The sequence below is a fragment of the Equus caballus genome, chromosome 8 (assembly GCF_041296265.1).
Source record: "Equus caballus isolate H_3958 breed thoroughbred chromosome 8, TB-T2T, whole genome shotgun sequence".
NCBI lineage: Eukaryota > Metazoa > Chordata > Mammalia > Perissodactyla > Equidae > Equus > Equus caballus.
In genome coordinates, this window is record NC_091691.1 from 13,227,101 (window position 1) to 13,251,033 (window position 23,933).

At 49.6% G+C, this 23,933-nt stretch overlaps 1 protein-coding gene across 2 annotated transcripts; it reads right to left on the minus strand.

The window, feature by feature from the left end:
• Positions 1-3,813: 3,813 nt before the first annotated feature.
• TCHP (trichoplein keratin filament binding) lies at positions 3,814-23,477 on the minus strand. 2 transcript variants are annotated; one of them, XR_290700.4, is made up of 14 exons: positions 23,263-23,426; positions 21,713-21,906; positions 20,983-21,193; positions 20,311-20,367; positions 18,496-18,564; positions 17,617-17,790; positions 16,580-16,692; positions 16,350-16,416; positions 14,919-15,091; positions 13,989-14,070; positions 12,444-12,629; positions 11,726-11,869; positions 9,834-10,461; positions 3,814-8,415 (listed from the first exon to the last, which is right to left on the minus strand). XR_290700.4 is itself a non-coding variant. In XM_001500493.5 (13 exons), the coding sequence occupies exons 2-13, from the start codon at positions 21,904-21,906 to the stop codon at positions 10,429-10,431; spliced, it is 1,503 nt and encodes a 500-aa protein (XP_001500543.2). In that variant the 5' UTR covers positions 23,263-23,477; the 3' UTR covers positions 9,338-10,428. The 2 variants fall into 2 exon arrangements, 1 of the variants encoding a protein (XP_001500543.2); XM_001500493.5 differs by lacking the exon at positions 3,814-8,415 and having other exon boundaries at positions 9,338-10,461; positions 23,263-23,477.
• Between the last annotated feature and the right edge of the window lie 456 nt (positions 23,478-23,933).

Genomic DNA, 23,933 nt, shown 5'->3' on the forward strand with positions numbered 1-23,933 from the left:
GTGATACTATGTGAATAAATGGCTTTATGTGATAAATGGGGCACAGTTGGCTTGTGACCCCTAAGACGGGCCCTTGAGCAAGGCTATGTCTCACCCTTGAGCCCTGGGCACCGGGACCCTTCCAGCGTCTGTTGAGTGACCAACTGGAAGGACTGTCCCAAGCACCGTGAACAGCGCTTTTCCACCCATGGGGCTGTGCAGGGACAGCCTCACCTCAGGGACAGCTTGGTGACTGCCTGAGGGTAACCTGCTGCCCAGCGGGCTGGTGTGCAAGGCTGTCCAGGAGCCAGTCCCAGTGCCCACAGATGCCAGGCAGAGGAGACTCTGTGGTCCCTGCCTCTGCCAGCTGGCCACCAAGCCAGAGCCACACGAGGTGGGACAGACTCCTTCACCGCTTTACGGGGGCACGTGTCAGCTCACCACAGAGCAGAGCAGAACAGGTCCCCAGGGGAGGGGCTGCTGGGGACAAGGAGAGGTGTGTGGGCGTGAACCCTTGCTTCTTCCTGCCCCACCGCCATCTTCCCTCCCACACCCAGGCTCTTGCTGCACAGCTTCCTGACTTGCTCTCTTCCCAGGCCCCCGGGCTGTCTAGACACGCCAGGACACTCTCCCCCCAAAATCCCTCTTCTCATCCCTCACCCCTGCCCAGCACCTTCCCTTCCAGGGACTCATCTCCTCGCTTCTCCTCTCTCTCAGGCTCCTCACTAACCCCCATGCTCCCCGGCCCTTGTAGCATGGACTTCTTTGTGTCCTGCCCTTCCCCTCGGGCCAGCTCTCCACCTGCCTTCCCTTTCAGAACCCCCAAGTAAATACCCCACCCCTAGCCTTGGCCTTTCCTCTTGGTTCTGTCCTCTAAGCCCCATCTGCCTCCAGGTCTTGTTTTCCTCACAAGCCCCGGAACATGTTACGGACAGGGAAGTTTGTTTTCTTGAGGGTTTTCTCGGTGAGGAAGATTGTTGCTGAGCTGACACCTGTGCCAGTCTTCCTCTATTTTGTATGTGGGACGCCTTCACAGTGTGGCTTGATGAGCGGTGTGTAGGTCCGAGCCCAGGATCCGAAACTGCCAACCCTAAGCCACCAAAGTGGAGTGCACGAACTTAAGCACTACACCACTAGGCGGGCCCCTGGACAGGGAAGTTTTGAAATCTAGGTTGGACCCCCACCCCATTCCGGGATCTGAGATTGCTCTCTTAGCCTTCCCCTTGCACCACGTTTTGCTGTCTGCTTCCCTCTTCCAGCCCTCCCCTTTCCAGGTCCTCACTCTCTACCTCTCCCTCACTCCCCACGCCACCCTACAATATTCCTTTCAGACCAGAGGGTCTGGGTTCACACTAGCACTCACTGAGTGCTGCCACTGGGCTAAGTACAATTTCATAAAGGAGGAACTGAAACTACCCCCATTTTGCCAAGGAAACTGAGGCTCGCCCTGAGTGTCCAGTTGGTGGTGGTGGAGCACGCCGGAGCATGGAACCTGTGTTCTTAGTCATGGCGCGGACCATCAGGGATGAGGAGGGTGGAGGAACGTGGCAGACGCAGACGAAACAAAATAGGGCACGGAACGGCCACCACCTCGGCAGAGGTAAGGTGGGAGGGAGATGTGGAGCAGACTCAGGAGGAGGGATGCTGGTCTCTGTGTGGTCCTCTGCCCATCTGGGGGCTGTGAGGGCTTGAAGGGATAGAACCTGGGTGGCCAGATTTGTATTTTGTCTTCCAATTCCTTATTTTTGCTGCAAATATTTCTCTTTTCTGCCTGTTTCAAAATGAGACACTTGGTAGCCACTGTTCTGTGACTCTGTATAGACTCTGATCTATGAATGGAGAACGTTGCCCAATTCAACTGTTTCATCAACGCAGGAACCTCACAGAATCCACATGGCATGCAGATTCGCCCCAAGTCAGCCCTTCCAGAAGGAGCAGCCCTGTACCTGCTGCTAGAAGCAGGAGGGCTCCTTTCAGGGCATGGCCCCCCACAGGGGGATCCACCCCATCCCCAGAGTAGGGGGAGGGGGAGAGCTCCCCCCACCGAGGGTGGAAGCCTGACTCAGTGGAGGAGGAGTGGAGCCTGAGTCTGACTTGCTTCTTCCAGTTCAAAGAAGGTGAAAATCCTGCCCAAGTCCAACGGCAGTCAGGGCGCTTCACCATAGGTAGCTTGTTTCCAGGGGTGTGGTGGATCGCCTTGGCAGGAAAAATAGGGCCATCTGAGCTTTGTGCTTTCTGTATTTATCTTATCGCATCCATACATCGCCATTCTCCACATTTCACAAATGAAGACCTGGGCTCAAAGGGGTCATCCGGCCTCTAAGTGCTGGGGCATCAGAACCCTGGGCCAGCAGCCTTCTCCTCACCCCTATGCTTCTATTTGCCCTCCCTCCCCCTCATTGTGAACTCTGAATACAGAAATGTATCTGACACATCCACGTAGAATTATAAAGTGACCACGGTGTAACCACCACCCAGGTCAAGAAAGAGAACACTGCCTTTCCCTTAGAAGGCCAGGGGGCCCCTCCTTCCCGTGGACTTCAGTGCTAATCGCGTCCTTGCTTTTGGTTCACTACGTGTGTGCGCGTCTCTGAGTAAGAGCTCTGTTTTGCTTGTTTCCAAACATGTAACTGGAACCCTTCTGATGTATTCTTGTCTTTCCCTCAGCATGGTGAGATTCAACTAGGTCAACGTGCACACCTCTAGTTAGCACATTTTTCCATGTTGTGTAGTATTTATTGAATGTATGCACCACAGTTTATTTATCTGGTATTTTATTGATGGGCATTTGAGTTATTTTTAGTTGTTGGCTCTTATTAAAAAACTGCTATGAATATTATATCTTTTGGTGCATATATGACTCCATTTTATATATACACCTAGGTGTGGAAGTCCTGGGTCATAGAGTCTGTGCATCTCCAAACCTGTAACACTGTTTTTATGCTGTTTTCCCAAGTGTTATACCAGCAGAATATGAGATTTCCCATTGTTCTGCATCTCCATAATATGATGTAATACGCTGTTTTAATTTTGCCAATCCAGTGGGTTTGTAGTAGTATCTTGTAGTTTTAATTTACATTCTCCGCTTAATAATATGGTTGTGTGCTTTTCCATGTTTATTAGTCATTTACATTTCCTCTTTATGAAGTGCCTGTTTGATGTGTACCCTTTTTTCCATTAGGTTCTATGTCTGTTTTTTAAATTATTCATAGGAGATTTTAAAATGTTCTGATCACAAAGAAGATATGGTATATATACACAATGGAATACTACTCAGCCATAAAAAAAGACAAAATTGGCCCATTCGCAGCAACGTGGATGGACCTCGAGGGTATTATGTTAAGCGCAATAAGCCAGTCAGAGAAAGACGAACTCTATATGACTCCACTCATAGGTGGAAGTTAACATATTGACAAGATCTGATTGGTGGTTACCAGGGAAAAGGGGGGGTGGGGGGAGGGCACAAAGGGGGAAGAGGTGTACCCACAACATGACTAACAATAATGTACAACTGAAATCTCACAAGGTTGTAATCTATCATAACATTAATAAAAATAAATAAATAAATAAGCCATGGGAATGTAATATACAGCATAGGGAATATAGTCAACAATATTGTAATAAATTTGTATGATAAAAGATGGTAAAAAAAAAAAAAAAATGTTCTGATCACTAGTCCTTTGTTGATTTTCTGTTACAAACATCCTTTTCCCTGTGGAGCATGTCTTTTTCCTCTCTTAGGTGTCTTTTGAAGATAAGCTTTTTTAATGTAGTCAAATTTGTCAATCTTCTCCTTTGGTTAGTGTTCGTTGTGTCTTAAGAAACCTCCCCTACTCTAGATTACTATTATGTTTTATTTTGAAATAATCACAGATTCACAAAATAGTTGCAGAAGTAGTAGAGAGGCCCCTGCGCCCTTCACTCGGTTTCCCCGATGGTGACATCTTACGTCACTGTCGTACAGTACCACAGTCAGGACACGATATTGGTACAATCACAGACCTGAGTCAGACATCACAGATGTACACGCACTCCTGTCTGTGTGTGTGTAGTTCTATGCCGTTCTCTCACACGTGTAGGTTCCTGTCACCACCGCAATGAAGATACAGACCTGCTGCCTCCCCAGACTTCTCCCTCCTGCTGTCCCCTTAGAATCACCCTCTCTCCTCTGGCAACCACAAATCTCTTCTCCATTTCTATAATTTTGTCCTTTCCAGAAAGTTATATAAATGGAATCATACAGCACATGACCCCTGAAATTGGCTTTTTGCATAACACCCATCTAAGTTGTTCAGTGACCAAGGTCCTGGGGAGGGCCCCCTGAGACCATCGTAGGACTGTGCTCTGACCAGAAACCTCCCACACCCATATTTTGGAGTGGGTCCTTAATTTTTGGAATTATCTCCTTAAGGAACAGAGGCTGAGTTGTTTAGTTTAGTCTTATCTGGTGGTTTTAATTATCTCTAGTATTTGCCTTTTTATTTTTTTGCTGAGGAAGATTCACCTTGTTTTAACATCCTTTGCCATTCTTCTTCTTTTTTTCATTTGAGGAAGATTGGCCTTGAGCTAATATCTGTGCCAGTCTTCCTCTATTTTGTACATGGGTAGCTGCCACAGCATGGCTGCCACTGAGTGGTGTAGGTCTGGGCCCAGGAACCAAACCTGGGCTGCTGAAACAGAGGGCCCTGAACTTAACCACTAGGCCATGGGGCTGGGTCCCCTTTTTCTTTATTTTTTAAATAACATTTTCCTCTCATTTCAAAGGTTGTGTTCTCTGTAAAATATAGAAAAGCACCCAGGGCCGGCCTGGTGGCATAGCAGTTAAGTGCACACATTCTGCTTCAACAGCCTGGGGTTCACTGGTTCGGATCCCAGGTGCGGACATGGCACTGCTTGGCAAAGCCATACTGTGGTAGGCGTCCCACATATGAAGTAGAGGAAGATGGGTACGGATGTTATCTCAGAGCTAGTCTTCCTCAGCAAAAAGAGGAGGATTGGCAGATGTTAGCTCAGGGCTAATCTTCCTCAAAAAAAAAAAAAAAAAAGCACCCAAATTAAAAATACCCATTATCCCAACCTTTAGAAATAACCACAGAGTAACATTTTGTTTCCTTAAAAACGAAATTATAAATACTGCTTTTGAACTTTTTAACACAGCATGAACATTTCTCCAGAAGTTTTAAAAAAATTTTCAAGGATTTCATTTTAATGCACTGCATAATATGCCAAATTCAAACAGCCTCCCAGTGTTGAACATCTACACTATCAATTTTTGCTTCTGTAAATAATGCTGTGAGGAACATCTTTGTACCAATCTGATTGTTACTTCTATTTCCTGGACCAGGAGGCAGTGTGGCACATTCGGGGGATGGGGGTCTCCTGGAGGGCCAGCTGGTATGGGCCTGGTAGGCCAGGAAAGCATTTGAGTCTTGGTCCTAAGTGCAGAGGGACACCACTGAAGAAGGTGGAAGATTTCCACTTCAGGTATGTGTCTGTGAAAGATCTCTGACTGCAGGATGGAGGAAAAAGTGAGGTGGATGGGTGACTTCAGACAGAAGACAGTGGTAGCCGTCACAGATGGTGGTGAGAGGGAGCAAAGTGGATAGACTCGGAGATTTCAGGAGGTCAAAGCAGCAGGACTCAGTGCCCCTCGGCTCATGGCTCCTGCAGCTGGCAGGATGGATGGTGCCGTTCAGTTATCTGAGCACACTGGAGAAGGGCCAGATGGCTGCTGCTGTTTTTTCTAATATGGGAGTTTAGGAGAGAGCATTTCATAGTCTTGCTGCACAGAGTTTGAGGCACCTTTGGACATATAGTGGAGATGTCAAGGTGGTGGTGGATATGAGTCTGGACTAGATCCAGGAGTTGATGGTGCCGGAAGCCAGAGGCCTGGCTCACATCACCTAGGAAGGGCCTGGGTGGTGACGAGAGGCCTGGGCCTAAAGGCTGGTACTCCACAGGTTACAAGTGGCAAAGGCCAAGTCACTCTGCAGAAGTGCCCAAAGAACCCCATTTGTATTGTCACCCCAGAAGGAGCAAGAAATGTACATATAAGCCAGAATGCTCAGTTTGTCTCAGGAGGCACAAGCCAGCAACATGATTCAATTTCTTCAATAGATAGAGGACTATTCAGATTGTCTATTTCTTCTTGTGTGAATATTAACAGATGGTGTCTTTCAAGGAATTGGTCCATTTCATCTAGGTTATCAAATTTGTGGGCATAGAGTTGTTCATAGTATTCTTTTATTATCCTTTTCATGTCTAAGGGACCTGTAGTGATGTCCCCTCTTCATTTCTGATACCAGCAATTTGTATCCTCTCTTTTTTTTCTTGGCCTGGCTAGAGGCTTATTGATTTTATTGATCTTTTCAAAGGACCATCTTTTGGGGCAAAGAGAGAGGAAGACTGGCAACAGATGTTAGCTCAGGGTGAATCTTTCCCAGAAAAAAAAAAACTACACAAAAATGACAGCTACTATCATACCTAATGGTTAGAAACTTGAAGCTTTCCCACTAAGACCAGGTACAAGGCAAAGATGTCCCCTCACACCACTCCTTTTCAACACCGTACTAGAAGTTCTAGCCAATATAGTAGGTCAAGTAGAAAATATCTGCCAAAAGACCCATCTAATAAAGGACTGTTATCCATAATATGCAAAGATGCTTAAAAGTCAACAATAAGAAAACAAGCAGGGGCCAGCCCAGTGGCCAAGTGGTTAAGTTCACATGCTCTGCATCGGTAGCCCAGGGTTTGCTGGTTCAGATCCTGGGTGTGGACCTACACACTGCTTGTCAAGCCACGCTGTGGCGGCGTCCCACATGGAAGAACTAGAATGACTTACAACTAGGATATAAAATTATGTACTGGGGCTTTGGGGAGGAAAAAAAAGGAAGATTGGCAACAGATGTTAGCTCAGGGCCAATCTTCCTCACCAAAAAGCATACTTTAAAAAAAAAAAAAGAAAGAAAGAAAACAAGCAACCTGATTTTAAAAATGGGCCAAAGACCTTAACAGACACCTCACCAAAGAAGATACACAGATGGCAAATAAGCATAGGAAAAGATGCTCCATATCATTTGTCATCAGGAAAACACAAATTAAAATGAGATACTACCACACACCTATTAGAATGGCCAAAATGTGGACCACTGACAACACTAAATGCTGGCAAGGATGTGGAGCAACCAGAACGCTCACACACTGCTGGTGGGACTGCAACATGGCACAGCCACTTTGGAAGAACTCCAGTGGTTTCTTACAAAACTAAACATGCTCTCACCATATGATCCAGCAATCACACTCCTTGGTATTTACCTAAAGGAGCTGAAAACTTATGTCCACACAAAAATCTGCACACAGATCTTTTTAGCAGCATTATTCATAATTGCCAAAACTAGGAATCAACCAAGATGTCCTTCAGTAGGAGAATGGATAAACAAAGTGTGGTCCATCCAGACAATGGAATGTTATTCAGCACTAAAAAGAAATGAGCTATCAAGCCATGAAAAGACATGGAGGAAACTTAAATGCATATTACCGTGTCAAAGAAGCCTATCTGAAAAGGCTGCATACTGTATGATTCCAGGTATATGACACTCTGGAAAAGGAAAATAAGGAGAATGAAAAAGATCAGTGATTGTTAGGGGTTGGAGTGAAGAACGAATAGGCAGAGCACAGAGGATTTTTAGGGCAGTGAAAATACGGTGTATGATACCATAATGATGGATGCATGTCATTGTCCATTTGTCCAAATGCACAGAATATACATCAAGAGTGAACCATAATGTACACCATGGACTTTGGGTGATTATGATGTGTCGATGTAGGTTTATCAATTTAAAGAATGTCCCACTCTAGTGGGGATGGTGGTGACAAATGAGGCTACGCATGTGTGGGGGCAGGAGGTATATGGGAAATCTCTGTACCTTCCTCTCAATTTTGCTGTGAACCTAAAACTGCTCTAAAAAAATTAAGTTAAAATATCACGTTTATATCCTTTGAGGTAATTGTTTTTACATTTTAGAACTTGCGAGTGTCATAATATTAAGTCATAAAGTAAATGCCCCCTAAAATGAAGATATTACAATATCAGACTCTCTCAGACTCCACGTGGCTTCACGGCTAAATTTCATCAAGGTCAGCAAGCACTGTTAATGCTAACGCTTTTGAAAGCATTATAATGATTTTATAAACACTGAAAACTACCTACAAACCCAGATTGTGAAAAAATATTCATTATATCCATAAAAAGATAGGGATGTACTGAATTATACTTATTGCACAAATGGTCCCTTCAGTCCCACGAGTGACAGCTGGCTCCATGCCTGACAGTGACGTCTGCTCGTCCGGGTGCTGGTTTGATTGCTGTCACTGTTCTTGTTCAGCGCTGCAACTTCCCCAGGCCCAGCACTGCATCCTCCCTAGAGAGGGTATGTGCTGAATGAGCAGAAAGAGTAAAAATCGTTTACAGAAAGAACAAAATAAGAATCTTTTATGTTAGTAGTGGCTTCAACACCATCTGTTCTAATGGAATTGAACTTTATATAAGAGTACGCTGAAGAATAATCTATAAATCATTAATTTTACAGTAAGTAGAAAAAGGTGCTTAAAAACAATAAAACCAATATACATATATATAATCACAACACAATCAAACTATATATGAGGTATGAGGAGTATGTGCCAAACCAGAAATAGGAAGACAGTGGGAGCTGAAAATTTAGAAACAAATATTTTAGCCCAGATTAGAGAGGAAACATTTAAGTAAATGAGAGTAGAGAACCAATGTAATAAAATTTTTAATGCCAATAAGGAAGATTACCAGCAGGCCTCAAAAACAAGAAATCCAAAGAAATAAAAAATGTTCAGTAAACATTTGAGTGCCTATTTACCAGGCATGCTGTCCACATTGATTCTGTGCTGGAGCTAAGACAATATATGGCCGCTAATAATTCCCCGTGGGAATCAGAAGAGACTCCAGTGGAAATGAAAGGAGAGACAACACCATTTCCCAAAGAAAAATGAATATAATCTAGAAAATGCGACCAGTCATAGAAAATATCCACACCTGTAGGAGCTGTCGATTAAATCGGCCAAAATCTATCATTCTACACAACCCACTTTGCAGCAATTAATAAAAGCATCAGTAACAAGCCTGGAAGCAATGCCATCAAACCAGAACTCTATTCCACAAATAAGAATGTCAGAACCGGGAAGTAAACAGGAGCATGTACAAGGAAAGTGGTGCTCAGGGGATCGGATCCAACGAAATTCAAGGCAAGAAAATGAAAACTGAGTAAGGATGCAGTGTGCAGCTCAGTTCGTTTTTATAGCACATTGAAATGAAAGGCAAGGCAGCTCTTAGACACAGGAATTTTTAATAAACTGGTTTTTAATAACCATGGAACATAGCCCTGTAATTAGCTGTAATTTACTGAGATATGAAATCTAGAACACAATATAGTGAAAACTGAAACCTCAGAGGGAGAATATAAAAAATACAAGTCATAAAAATACGATTATTGCTGCAAGGAATTTGTAGCTATTTGTAGAGATTAATCTAGAACTATATCCCACTGATCAACAGTGGGAAGAGAAATTTTTGGCTGATCTGTGGCTGAGTCTGATCTAGTTTCTTCAGGTTCAATGCCCCTTCCTCTGGGCACATAAATCCAGGAAGGCTGCTTGTAGCTGAGACCTTCCCAAGACAGCAGAGGTCCGGAGGGTCACACTGAAAGGCCAGCCATCCAAGTGACCTTCGAGGCTCAGTAACATACAGGTTGGGATCACTCCCCCCTACACACAGTGCTCTATGGAAATTCTACCTAAATGCTCCAAAAGGAGGAAAGACTCACTTCTCACCACCTTTCCAGAAAGCGTCCAGAGCCCACATCACACTGTCTCAGGGCTTCTAGTTCTTCTCTTCTAGAAAACAAGAAGTGATCCTTTTGGGACCACTAGATTAGTAAACCCTGAAATAAACTGCGCCAAGACTTACGAGTTTTTCAATAGAACCGTTACAGTTAAATGGCAATTTTAAAAAGTGAAAAACTTCCCTCTTATCTCTAGCTGGATCTTCACTGGAGGTTGACGATTAGGGTAAGATGACAAGAAACTGTATCTCTGGAATAAAACTTGTAACTTCTGGCACTGATTTAGACTCTTACATTATTTATAAATATATTACATGACTGTGTGACAGCACCGTCAGCGTGTGACTAGAAAAGCCCCTCTCTTGGATAAGAAGGCAGGAAAGGGCCTCCAGCTGGGTGCTGCACATCCACGACTCCTCCAAGTCTGGCCACACCCTGGCTCCGTTTAGTCATGGACCTGAACAGGCTAGCTGAACTAGTCCACAGTGACCTGAACACTAGAATGGGACACTAAAACCGCGGCTGCATATCAAAGGTCTCGGCATCCTTGCGTGCTGCGCTTACAGTACCAGCGAAGTCAGTTCCAGGCAATTCTGGGATGTCCGTAAGGCTGAGGAAAGAAAAATCGTAAGACTGATCAGATCAGCAGTCTCTGGAGCTTTGGGAATTAATCCCATTTTAAGAAAGAGCTCAAACCACAATGTAAATGGCTGTTTTCATTTAGAGCTGAGAAAGCTTTGACCCTAAGCCATATATGAGGCACCTTGTGACTAACATCTGCTGCCAATCCTCCTCTTTTTGCTAAGGAAGACTGGCCCTGAGCTAACATCATGCCCATCTTCCTCTACTTTATATGTGGGACGCCTACCACAGCATGGCTTGCCAAGCGGCGCCATGTCCACACCCAGGATCCGAACTGGTGAACCCCGGGCTGCCAAAGCAGAACATGCGAACTTAACTGCTGCGCCACCGGGCCAGCCTCTGACTTGTTTTTTTTTTTTTTAAGTACCAGCCCCAAGTAACTTTTTCACACTCCCTGTGACACTCACTGATCCATGCTCAAGTGAGTGTAGAAAATGCTGTTCCCTGCACCTCGAGAGCCCGGCCAGTTGGGACAGTAACGTGCTGCAGCAGGTGTAGTACCAGCTCTGTTTGTTTCACTGGCTTCCCAGAGTGATCCGACCACAGAAGAGCCAGCCCCTTTCTCTTGCAGCACTTGGGAGCGCCAGGGTGGCCAGAGGGGCCCTGGTAAAGGAGGGGCGGGGCCACATGCCTGCTGGGCCCTCGGTCAGTTCCCAGGTGCATTAGTCATCAGCTTCCTCGGAGCAGGAGTGACAACCTTTGCTTCTCTGTGCTCCCCAAAGTGCCCTGCACAAGGGGTCACTCAAAGTACTTCAAGAGACAGAGAAAGATGGAAGGAGAGGATCAGACAACAGAGAGGGCAGCTGGAGGTGCCAGAGGAGGAGAGGAAGGGAACCAGGCCCCCTGTTCACCTGGGCTGCGCTGCCTAGACAGTGAGGACCTAGTACCTCTGCTCCTTCACCTCTGGCCAGCTGTGCCAAAGCTCTTCTTAGATTGCCCTTTGTCCCAAATGGGGTCGACAGGTACACAACTCAGCAGTCAGGACCTCAGCCTTTGGGCTGCAGTGGCAGGAGCCAGCACAAGATCACCTCAAAGGCCATTTGAGGCCCAACAAGGGGCCCGTGCTGAAGTTCCCCACTAGTCGAGAAAGGAGAAATACAGGAGAAGAGGAGCCAGGAAGAATCCGAGCTGGCTGGGAAGCAGAGCTGAGCACAGGGCTGTGAACGGGCCTGGAAGAGCAGGGGCCAGGCTGAGTGGCTCGGCTGGTGGCCCGTCACCTGCAGGCTCCCTACCTTGGGCCGGTAGCCCTGCTGGGCCATCGTCTTCGCCTCCTGCTGCAGCAGGGCGTCGGTGAGCTGCTCTGCCTGCCTGGCCTCCTCTTCCTCCTCCTCCTCCTGCTGGTCTGCTTCCCACGCCTGCAGCTGGCGCTCTGCGACCTGGGCACCAAGAGCAAAGTCACCCCGAGACAAAGCCCCTGGGGCAGAGCCCTGCCTCTCATCAGGAGGGAGAGCCTGTGGTCTACCCTGGCTGGAGAGTCAGAGCTACGTAATAGTGATGGCAGGTGCCAATAAACAGGAAGGGCATTTGCAGTGTTGGAAACGTTCCGTGTGTGGTCATATGGACCTTGCAGACAGCTCTCGATGTGGCCACGTGTTTGGAAGAAGACTGTGTCTTACACATCAGGTACTGAATTGAATAAACAGACCTGTGGCCCAGTGAGCCCAATGCTTACAGATGCAGACAGGAAAAAGAGATGCTGCCCGGTCACGACAGCCTGCGCCCTGTGTGACAGGGGAGCTGGAGTCTGCACTGCATAGAGTCCGGAGACTCAGGGTTCCAGCTGGAACAGGGACGCTCTGAGCTCTCAAAGGCGGGCGTCCTGGACAAGGGCCTAGTGCCAGGCTGTGAAGTCAGTCAAGGGTCTCTGAGTGCTGGGCCGTGATGAGGCCTGCTGCCGGCAGCTCTCCCTCCCCTTGCGGAGGCCGACCCCACCCGCGGGCTTAGCCCCACCTGGGCTTCCAGCTCCTGTCTCCTGGCCGATTTCAGTTCTTCACTCTCCTCCTTCTCACGGCGAGCTGACTCTCTTGCCTCCTCAAGGTTTTGAATAAGGTGCTCCCTGTGTCTTAGGGATTCCTCTTGCGCCCGTCGGTTTTGTTCAATCTTTTCTTGTATTTGTTGTTGTCTCCCTGTCAGAACCTATCCTCAGCAGAAATCAAGAGAGATTTTATTTTAACACTAACAGGCACCTGTTCTAGCAGCCGTGAACAGGCTGCAGCTGGAGCTACACCAAGACCCAGCTAATCCTCAGCCTCAGGCCTAAATACGCCCGACGAAGGCAAGCCCAGACTACAGGACTCAGTCAAAACAACGTGGGCTCCGTTTCCCACCCACGGCCAGCACACACAAATCTATGCAGGTGGTGTGTTACGGAGGGACAGCTGAGCCCACAAGTCAGGAGGCAGGGATGGATCCCTCCCCGAGGGCACAGAATAGTAAAGGTGACTCCCACTCCTATCAGGAGGTCCTAGAAAGAAGCCTCAGCCAGCCAGAGGACAGCAGGAGAGGCTGCGTCATCCCCCCACCTTCTGGATTTAAACTGACTGCTCAGAGCAGCAGAACCTGCTGCGTGTGAAGCAGGGTCACAGCCCACCACCAGCCCAGACTCCGGTCAGCACTCAGGAACCAGGAACGGCTGGAAGCCACCTGCCGCACCCAACAGTTACACTCTCTGGAGGGAACACGAAAAGCGGCTACAACAGGAGGAACATTTTAAATGGGGAAAATCAGAAGATACTGGAGAATATCTGGTGTTCACAAAAGTGAAAAAGCACTAATTGGGACCCGACTGCCACGGATTCCAGAATGTAGCATACTGACATGCACAAAGTATATTTCCATTTCAGACCTCTTTAAGATAACTTTCAATACATGGATAATGAAGACTTTTCCCCCAAAAGACTCCCTTTTAATTGGGGTGTTTCTTATATGCATTACTTAAATACTGACAAATAGAACAGCTATGATTTTTAGTCCACTTCTGGTTACGCACCCCAAGAAAAAAAAATCCTAAATATGGAGAAGCCTTATGCACCAAGAGGTTCACTGCAGTGTTTCTTACAGTGGCTCAAAATTAGGGAAAAAACAGAATAGTCACAAGAGGGGGGTGGAATAAACAAACTAGAGCATACCCATGTGGTGATATGTTATGCAGCCATCAAAGCGGTATTCACAAAGAAGAGGTGACAGTGTGTTAGAATGCGTGAAATCCAATAGCACAGTATAATAAAAACATGGAGAAAAACAGTACGCGTGGAAACAGAAGACAGAAGGAAAGAGTGATCGCGGCTATGGAGACTACGGGGTCTGCGTGAATTTTATTCTCACTTTTCTGTACTCCTGAATTTTTTCTAATAAGCTTACATTACTTTTATAATGATATTAAAAGTCCATTTGAAATAAGCAGAACATTTGGCGGGGTCAGTGTGTGGCCGCTAACTCCCAGACCCCTGCCCGGGGACCAGCCAGCACACGCACGCCTGTCGCAGCCCGGATTACCTCGCTCATCAGTCTGTCCCGCGCGCTCCTCTCTCGGGCCCACTCTGCCTCTCTCTTTTCCCACATCTCCTTGGCCTCCTCCCTGGGGAGACACAAAGCGGCTGACAGCAGGCTCCTTGCCACCACCCATGGCAGAAGAGGACGAAAGAACCAACAGGGTTCCACAGCACGAGGCAGCAGACATCTTCTGGGGGCCGACCTTCAAGCAGAGTTCTCCACACAGACTTTTACCGGATTACAATCACGGACAGCTGCACAGAAAGCGTTACTACAGGAGACACTTTAACTCCCCTTCCTCGATACTCCTTACACAGAGCCCTTGTGAAGACTTGCACCCAGGCCATTTCAACGCTGAGGTAAATGACACCCTCAGGACCCTGGACGGGGAGAGGAGCACTGCTGGTGCCTGAGCTCTGTCACCTTGCTCCTGGGGTCACTGCCAGATCGCCCTGTGGCCTAGAGCAAGTGAGTGACCTCCTCCACTCTCTGTGACCTACCACTTGGCTGGAGGTCAGGATTAAATAAGATCAGGATTATCTTAACGCAGTGTTTGGCACACAATAGGTGCTTAATAAGTGTTACCTGTTATTCGATTATTTCAATCTACTAGATTTTTAGGATCCAGACCCATTTATACAGACCTAAGAAGCATTCAACATTTCCATAATGTATAACAATCTCCTTTCAAATTTAAGATTTTAGATGAACAGATCCTTACTCTAAACCCTAATGATTTCCACCTTAAATAACCTAAAGGAAACACCCCTACAAGCCAAGTCCATCAGCAAAGATGTGCTCCACATGGATGATGGACTGATTAACATGGACAGGTGTTTCAATAACAACAGGCGGCCCTCACAGTGCCCGCGGGATCCAAGGTACCAGAGGAGGGGCCGGGAGTGTCTGGCCCAGAGAGCTGCCGCCTCTCACCTCAACAGCATCTGCAGCTCTGCCTCCCGCTCCCTCTCCAGCTGCAGCTGCTCCTCGATGACCTGCTTCATCCACGCCACGTCAGCCAGGGCCTGCTCCCGCCGGGCCAAGTGCGCACGCTGGTTCTCATCCTCCTTCTCGAGCAGAGCCTGCAGGATGCGCTTGTCTGCCTCCTAGAGGAAGGAGGAGGAGGCACGGTGGGTGTGGTGTGGAGCCCGCCCTTCTGCAGCCACAGCCTCCCGCTCCTGCTGGAGACACTCATGATGCTTCCAAATGTTCTCCACAGAAAGATGGGAAGACGTTGGGATGTTTCCAAAAAGTCAGGGTGGAATCACCTAGGGATGGTTTTAAATGACCCTGGCGCTGGCCCAGTAGCGTTAGCAGTTAAGCTTGCACGTTCCCCTTGGGCAGCCCGGGTTTGCCGGTTTGGATCCTGGGGGTGGACCTACACACTGCTTGTCAAGCCATGCTGTGGCAGGCATCCCACATATAGAGGAAGATGGGCATGGATGTTAGCTCAGGGCCAGTATTCCTCAGCAAGAAAGAGGAGGAATGGCAGGAGATGTTAGCTCAGGGCTGATCTTCCTCAAAAAAATTAAAAAACAAAAATAAAAAATAAAACCACCCTGCAGAGGCCCAGGAGCTCTTCTCTGCCTAAAGGAAGGCCCCTCTGCCACCACAGGTGTGTCCCTGCCCTCAGACACGTGTGGTGACACAGATTTTTAGAAGCCAGTTTGGCAGCAATTCCATGTATAAGAACATAGATGACAGAGACACAAACGCACCAAGATATGTGCATGAAACTCTCCCTGCGGCTGTTAGGTAAGAGGGAAAAACCGGAAACAACCCCAATGCCCAGGAGCAGGGAACTGGCTGTTATGGATGCCATACAGCGGAACGCTGTAAATGAATGTGGGGCTCTGGAGGCCTGGCGATGGGAGGATGTACCCGGGGAAGGCTGAACGACAGAAGGACGGAGCAGTGGCAGTGGCACTGCCACCCAAGCAGGGCTGACGGCCACAGGCAGGGTGGAGGAGAACAGCTCTGTTCGCACCCTCTCCTCAGCCTGCTGCAGCCAGGGAGCCATCGATACACCTGACACAGACACTGGGCAGCCAGTGAAGAACAAGCTCAGCCCGCGTCTGTGATCTTGGAGTTGGAGGCTCACCGTCGGGTGCGTATGCTGAGAGCGCCACTCCAAGCACATTTACAAACAAAACAAAACACCACCTCCCCGTGTGTGTCTGCACGTGGGTCTACACGGACACACACCAAGACGGACAGCTCGGGGGAGCACGGGGGTTGCCAGCTGCTCAAGCAGAATCTCACTTTGTGGTTTTGTTCGTACCAGAACGCGCGCATTACAGAGCAATGGAAACGTGTTTTTCAAAAGAGAGAGAAAGAAATGCCAGGCTGCCTCTTCAGACTTACCAGCTCCTCTTGGACCTGCTGTGTTCGTCTATTGAGCTGCACATTATACTGATGTCTCAAAAAGCGTCTAAAAATGAGCAAAATATAGGTTGCCTTCAGTGTCTCACAAAGAAGTGAGTGAGGTTTGACCACTCCTTACTACAGCCTGTGTCCTCTACGGCTTCAGGGGCGCCAACGCAAGGCTGAGAAAGCAGGCAGCCCGGCCGAGGGAGCCCCCTTCTCACACACACCCCAGCTCCGCCTTCTGCCGGAGCGCTGCCATCTGCTTCCTCTCTGCCTCCAGCCTCTCCAGCTCCCACCGCTGCTTCAACAGATTCTCCTGCTCCTTCTTCAGTTTGGTGGCCTGTGGTTACAACGAGAGTGAACCCAACACAGGTCAGGAGAATCAGAGCTTCCTTCCTTCCTCATGTCCATTTTCAGCAGGCACTTTGCACCAACGCCTGGCCCGGCCACCTGGTGATCATAATCCCCTCCCACCTCTGGGATCTGAGCCCCTGGGCCCAGCTTAACTCACTCATTTGTCCCATCTCAGCAGAGTCATTTTCTGCAAGAGCCTTTCCCAACCCTGCGGACAAGGACGAGCCCCATGCTCCGTGCTCCCACAGGAGCCTGTAGTGGTCCATGCTTTCTTGTAATTTAACATGTCTCCCCGACCTGACACTGCTCCTGCTGTGAGGGCCAGGAAAGTGGATCCTGCTCACAGTGGTGTCTCTAACACCCGGCCCAGTGCTCACTCAGCACCTAGAATAAGTAGTGGGCACTAAGGATCTAGTTCTTGAATCATTCAGGCTGCGGGAAGGGGAGTGCTCCCCTCCTCTGAACGGGAAGTCCAGCCCCTGCAGGGAAACTGCACAGTATTTGCAAAAGAGCCTCCTGGACCAAAGATCCTCCCAGTTGATGCCTTAAGACCCAAAACCTGAGGGCTGGGGAGAGCTGTGTGCTAGAACATCAGACTAAATCCAGTCTACTTAGTACCCCGGAAAATCCAAGTCCTAAGACGGCTCTCAGACAGCAGATCTCTAAACACACCTACAAGAGCAGGTATTATCTCCATAGTGTTAACGTTCTAGAAGCTGGGCATACAACCCAGGAGTGTGCAAAGACCAGAGATGGAAATACCTATCAGAAGGGAGAACCCAGTGCTGCTGCATCTCTTAGACTCACCTCTCCCCGAGAGGATGTCTTTAGAGCAGCGTTAAAATGCCCGTTTTATAGCAACAAGTGGCCACACGAGAGGAGGCCACGGGGCCCGGGGTCTCACCCTCACCTCCATCTCCTTCACCTTCAGCTCCTCCATCTGCCGGAGCAGAGCCTCAGCCTGCAGCTTGCCCTCCAGCTGCCTCCTCTCCTCTTCTGCTTTCATCCGTTCCAGTGCCTCCCTTCGCGCCGTTTCATATTCATTTTCATACCGCTTCCTCTCTTCCCCTTCTGTGGCTTCTTGCTACACAGGCCAAACGAACCCAGGTCAGTATCTACAACATGCAGCCAGCAAAGACCCAGCTCCCGCTGCGTTCCGCAGGCCCCAGGGCCCAGTTCCTTATTCCAACGTGTCTACACCAGAGTAGGCCGTGCCACTGATCAGCAGTGTGACCCTGGGTGAGGGGGCATCTCCCTGGGCTTGGTTATCACTGTGGGAACCGTGCCAGTGATGCCTCCCTTAGAGATGAAGCTGGGCGAGTCCTCAGCACATGCCTGGCACAGAGGAAGGGCTCAAGAAGGGCAAGCCTGCTTCCCCTTCTGCAGTTCAACGAACGCCTGCCCCAGATGAACCCGGACGCAAAGCGATGAGTTATGGAGGTGTGCCTTTGACCCCCAGAGGTGCTGCTGTAAGCCAAGGTTGAGCGTTTATGAGGCAAATTATAGCAAAAGAGACTTCCAGCAACAAAAACGCCCTTTAAGACACACGTTCCAACTACCATCGACCAGCCCCGGTCACCTGGTCTTATTCTGCCCTGGGAACGATCACACAGGATTCTAGTACATGTAAGAGCAACACACGTTCAGGTTTAACATGGCTTAAGTAAACTGAGGAAGAGTCTATGCCTGGATTGGCCTCATTAACATTAAAGACAAGAAACAATTCAAAGACACGGAGACAGTCTCCCACCATAGCACGTGGGACTATTTCCAGAGTCGCAGGCCACACCTGTTTTTTTTCTTCTTTCTGCGTTTCCCAAGAGTTTATCACATGCTTCTTGTGAAGGTCCGATTCAATCTGAGGATGAGAAGGGGCAGAGTATTAACTTCCTCACTGGCCCTCTGACAGATATTCCCCGTGGAGCACAGCGCCATGCACCAGAACGTGACCATGACTTCCCTTGTGAGCACTCAGAGTGGCCCCGGGGTCTTAGAAGCACACGGTGACCCTAACATACATAAGTCTGAATGCAAGTCAACTAGAAAACCACGGGAGCAGGCAGTTCTAGTCTCACGAGCTGGAACAAAGTCAAGTCCCCTTGGGGTTGTGCAGGGACAGCTCAGCAGACACTGAAATGGAACCACAACCTCAAAGGCCACCTGGTCAGCCTAAAGCACGCCAGGCCCAGGGCCGCAGAAGCCGGGTGAGGGCAGACTCAACCCCTGCCTGGCTCCCCAACACTTCCTCTGCAAAGCAGCAGCTGGGAAAACACCACCTCCCTGTATCAAAAGATGCATGCTCTACTCGATGCAACAAGTTTGGGGTTATTAATAAGAGATCTGGGTTTAGAGAATCTTTTGGATCAGAAAATGAATTGCAATACTTTGTCCAATAAAGCTTTTGTTCAGGAAATTGTTTATACAAGTTTAAGTTTTCTTTCTCAACTTACAAATATGAACATTTGCAACTAACTTGAATGTTCTGAATAAACTTTTCAGAGTAAAGGACTTTGGAGGACCCCGTAGGCCAACCAATAGCCAGGGAAAGTCCTCCCACAGTTTGGTGCTAACTGCACAAGGCTCCGGAGCCCCTGGATGGCTCCATTGCTCAGAGACTGGCCATCTCCACATGGAATTATGAATATGTAAATTACCACCACCAAACGCACACACAAGCTGTTAGCTGAAATAAGCTAATGAGATCAGTGATGGGATTAGCTCCCTCTGGCCCAATCTCCACTGAATGATGGCACCTAAACCACAATGCCCCCTCTCTCCCCCTACCTCCAGGTCCTACAGATCTGTCCTTTCTCCTGCCACCCCAGTTCAGGCCCCACCATCACTCACGTGGGCCGCTGCAGCTGCCCTCAACTAGCATCACCTCTTCCCACCCACCTCGACACTGCTGCCAGAGCTGCTGCTCAAAATGCAGCTGGAATCCCATGCCCCGGCTTCATAACACCATCAGGCACTCCCCAGTGCTTCCAGGGAAAGGCCCACCAGGCTGCTGACATCTGGCCCCATCTGCCTCACCAGCCTCACCTCCTGGGGACACCCTCCCTATCTGATGTCCTAGCTCCCCAGCCACTTGTAGCTCCCTGGACTCGCTCTGCTCGAGTGACTCAGACCTGATTCTTGCAGGGCTGCCTCAATCTAGAATGTCCTTTCCTCACCTCTACACCATCAAGTTAACACCCCATGTCCTTCCAAACTCCTCCACCCCAGCAACTCCTCTGGGATGTCCCCTGACCTCCAACTGAGCTGGGTGCACTGCCCTGATGCCCATCTTCCCGGGCCTGCCCAGCACCGTGCATGCTGCACTGTAACAAGCTGCCCACTCTTCCCCTACCGGACCGTGAGCTCCTTTAGAGTGGGGACGACCTCTGATCTCCACGCGCCCACACGGTGGACGGTGCAGCAGAAGTTCAGTAAACAGGAGTTAAACAACCGAATGAACCAGATCTTCTGCGTGGTGCTCTTTTCAGGGGGCTGAAATGTTCCCTCCTCTGTTTCACCCCAGCACAAGATGCACGTTTAAAGCAAGCATGGTAAAATGATTTCATCTACTTAGGCAAATCAACGGAGGGGTCTCCTTGGTTTTCACCTCTCGAAGTTTGGGGTCATTCTTTTTCCAGTGTTCATACAAAAGTTGTTCGGCAATCTGTCAAGAAAACACAAAGAGGGAAGGCTGACGTTGCTCTTCAAATCCACTCACATTCTCGAGAACCCACAAGAGAGTCGGCTCAGGCTCAGAGCTCCTCTGCTGGCACGCTGCCACTGCACCTGCCCTTCGAACCTCCTGACCGCCTGCCCCCACGGCTCTGGGAGCCAGACGCCTGAGCGGAACTGGATGGCACTGACAAATGACTCCACGATGGTGATGATGGGGGCCAAAATCTGAGGCTACAGATGGGTCCGAGAAGCTACAGATCTGCTTTGAAACACACAGCAGGCTTAAAAACACAGACTGGGGCTCACCATTCCACACAACTACGTTGGAAGATAAAATACCTTAGTCCCAGGGCTTTATGGGACCATAGAACTCAAATAAAGAAAAAGAACTCAGATGTAATGATTTAAGGGGCCAAAGAGAATAGCAATGACTTGTGCAAAACACAAGTGGAGAACAACTTAGAGTGGGCACTTTTCCCGGCTGGCTCTAGAGTTACTGCCATCTCATCTGACCAGAACGCCCAAGGGTGAGCCCGCATGCACCACCCTGACGGGCTGGGCAAGCTCCTGCTCCACAGCCTCCTAATGGGCTGTGAGAAGTTACCAGTTTCCTTTGCTCTTCTCGGGCGGACTTCAGATTCCCGTGCTGCTCCCGGATCCTTCTCTCCCGCGAGTTCATGCTCAGCCTCAGCTCCTCCAGTTCTCTGGCCAGCAAGTCCTGCTCCTCCAGCAGAAGCTGCCTGAGCCTCTCCCGCCTGGCCTCCAGACGCTTCCTCTTCTCCTCCTTCATCTTCTCACGCTGATAGGCATGCATGCTGGGGGAGGAGGAGCCCGCCATAAGTGAATCATGTTACAGCCACACGTGGAACGCTCTGCTCTGCTGTGTGGGTAAAAGAGGCTGAGGCGGACATAACACGCTGACACGGAAGGGTGTCCTCCAACCAAAGTGAAGAGGGCAGGTCACAGAACACCATGCGTTAGAGAATCTTGTTTTATATTTGTATATGTTTATAGACACACAAATGGGAAAAAGTAGGAGAGGACATGCATCAGACTGTTAATTGTGGTTCTCTCTGGAGTTGTGGGGTTACAAGGAGACTTCCGGATTCTACATACACTTCTCCTTGTTTTCTTTTTCATTGCAAAAGTATTACTTCACTGATTACCTTTTTTTCAATTTCCAGTTGGAAAAGCACCATGCAGCTAATCCATGCTGTCCAGCAAACCCCTCCAGAAAACATACTGTCAAGCCCCTCTCCCCAGGTCCTTAAGGCCACATCCCCTGCCACCAGGTGGACCCCAGCTCCGTCCAGTCGCGGTCACCACACAGTTACCTCCGCTGGTAGGAGGTCTTGGAGCTCCATTCTGCCTGTTTGGAGCTGCAGAGGTCAGACACCCTGAAGTAGCGGCTGTTCTGGTCCCACTGCTGCCGAAGCCGGGCCTCCTGCTCTCGCTGTCGCTGTCGTGCCATCTGCTGATCCAGGAGCCTCCGGCTGCACCAGTAGGAGGGCAGCGTGGGGAGTGCCATCTGAGGAGAAAAGCAATGGTAGGAAAATGAGCCCGCTGCAACCCCAGGAACCCTCACAAGCTTGGCCTCATCCCTTTCACAAGTGGTCCTCCCCGCCTGGCTGCACACTGGAATCTCCTGGTGGAGCCTGGGCCCTACTCCAGACCAACTAAATCAAACAAGTCTTAGTGAGGGCCCCAAGCATGAGCATTTTTAAAATGATTTGCCATCAGGGTTGCAAAGCGTCGGTTTAAATAAGCCTGGACCGCACTCAGCTATGGGCCAGACATCATCAAGGGCACTGCAGACCGAGACAGGGAACCAGTCCTAGCAACGCTGGACCAAGCACACCAGGGCCTTGGATGCTCTGTTTAAAGTAACAGGGATAACAATTTAAGGAACATGTATATGTGCCAAACTCTTGACATCTGTGACCTTTTTCATTGTTACAACCACCCCATTATTTGGCAGGTGAGGAAACTTAAGTTCAAAGAGGCAAAGTGACTTGCCCAAGATCAAAAAGCCAGGAAGCAGAGGAAATAAAAAAGCTGGGATCTTAATTCATGTCGTCAGAGACCAGGGCCCAGGCTCTGTAGACTGCAAGAGGCTGCCTGTTGGCACCAACAGGCCCTGGCTTTGGCCGGGAAGGGGCCTAGCCCAGGTGTCACAGCTGCAAGTCTTCCGGATTACATGGAGGGCAGATCCCTCACCTTACAGATGGAGAAACTGCCACCCAGAGAGAAGGATCAATTCGCCTGGGCCACAAAGCAACCTGGGGACACAACTGGAGACATGAATGCAGAGAGCAGTCTCACTCCGGACATCTTGTCCCCTGACCCACAAGCTGCCCGCATCTGCAGGATCTACGCAGTGCCTGGCTATGACAGTGCTTAAGGAACGCCTGCCAAATAAGCCAATAGGCCTGGGTTCAAGTCTCAAACTCAGAGTCCTCCGGAGCTGAGGGGGAATCATCTGCAGCTTTGGGGCAAGTTTAGCCTGAGGCTGCCAGTTTACGATCTGTCTTGAGACTGTGGCCGGCTTGGCAGAATTTCTTCCTTGCCCTGTAAGCCGCCGGTGAATAAATCTTTGCACCAGGAGTCAAGAAACTTAGGATTCCGGTCCCCCATCGGCCACCTGCAAGGGCCCTGCTCCCTAAACAAGTCGCATCCCACTCTCAGTCTCACATGCACACTGACGAAAGGGGACACAGAGGAAAGCGTCAGGCCCACAGCGCGTTACAGTGAGGACGGGATGCCGGAGCCAGGCGCCGGGCGCTCGCGTCCCCGGAAGCCCGCCGGGGTTCCCGCCAGCGCGGGGCCGACTGCGGCCGGGCTCTGCGGGCCCCGGCTCCCGGGTGACCCCAACCTTCCGACTCACACTTCCGAAGAGCCCGCCGGCCCCAGCTCCCGCACGCCGCAACCACGCCCCGCGCGTCCGCAGCGCCCCTCCGCTCGGCGCGGCACCAACGCCCGCGGTCTCCCCGCTCGTTGCCCGGGCGACGGGCCGGCGACGGGGCGCCGCGAGGGTCAAGCCGCCTCCCCCGCGACGCCGGACGCGCCGAGAAAGGAGGCTGTGGTTTTTCTCTGGCGCCCCCTCGTGGTGGGCGGGAGATCGATCGCGAGCGTCGTTGGTGCTGGAAACAGGGAAGGGTGATGGGAAAGAATCCATTCGCTACAGAAAATGCAGGATGGTGGTTACCTGGCGGGACAAAGCGGGGCGGGGGGAATCACGGGGATACTATAGGAGAGGGTTATATAAGTCAGTGGTTCTCAAACCTGGCTGCACGTAAGAATCATCTGGGGAGCTCCCAAAAACCCAGATGCCTTAAAAAAAAAATCCAGATGCCAGACCCAACTCCAGACAAATCCCATCAGGCTCTCTGAGGATATCAGTCGTTGTCTAAGCTCCCCAGGTGGGTTCAATGTGCAACCAGCTCGCAGAACCGCTGGTGTAAGCAGACACGAGTTATTGGTGACTTTCTGTTGTAGTCTTGGATTGATGGCGGGTTCAAGGGTGTTCATTCTATTAGAATGTTTTGTAATTCACAT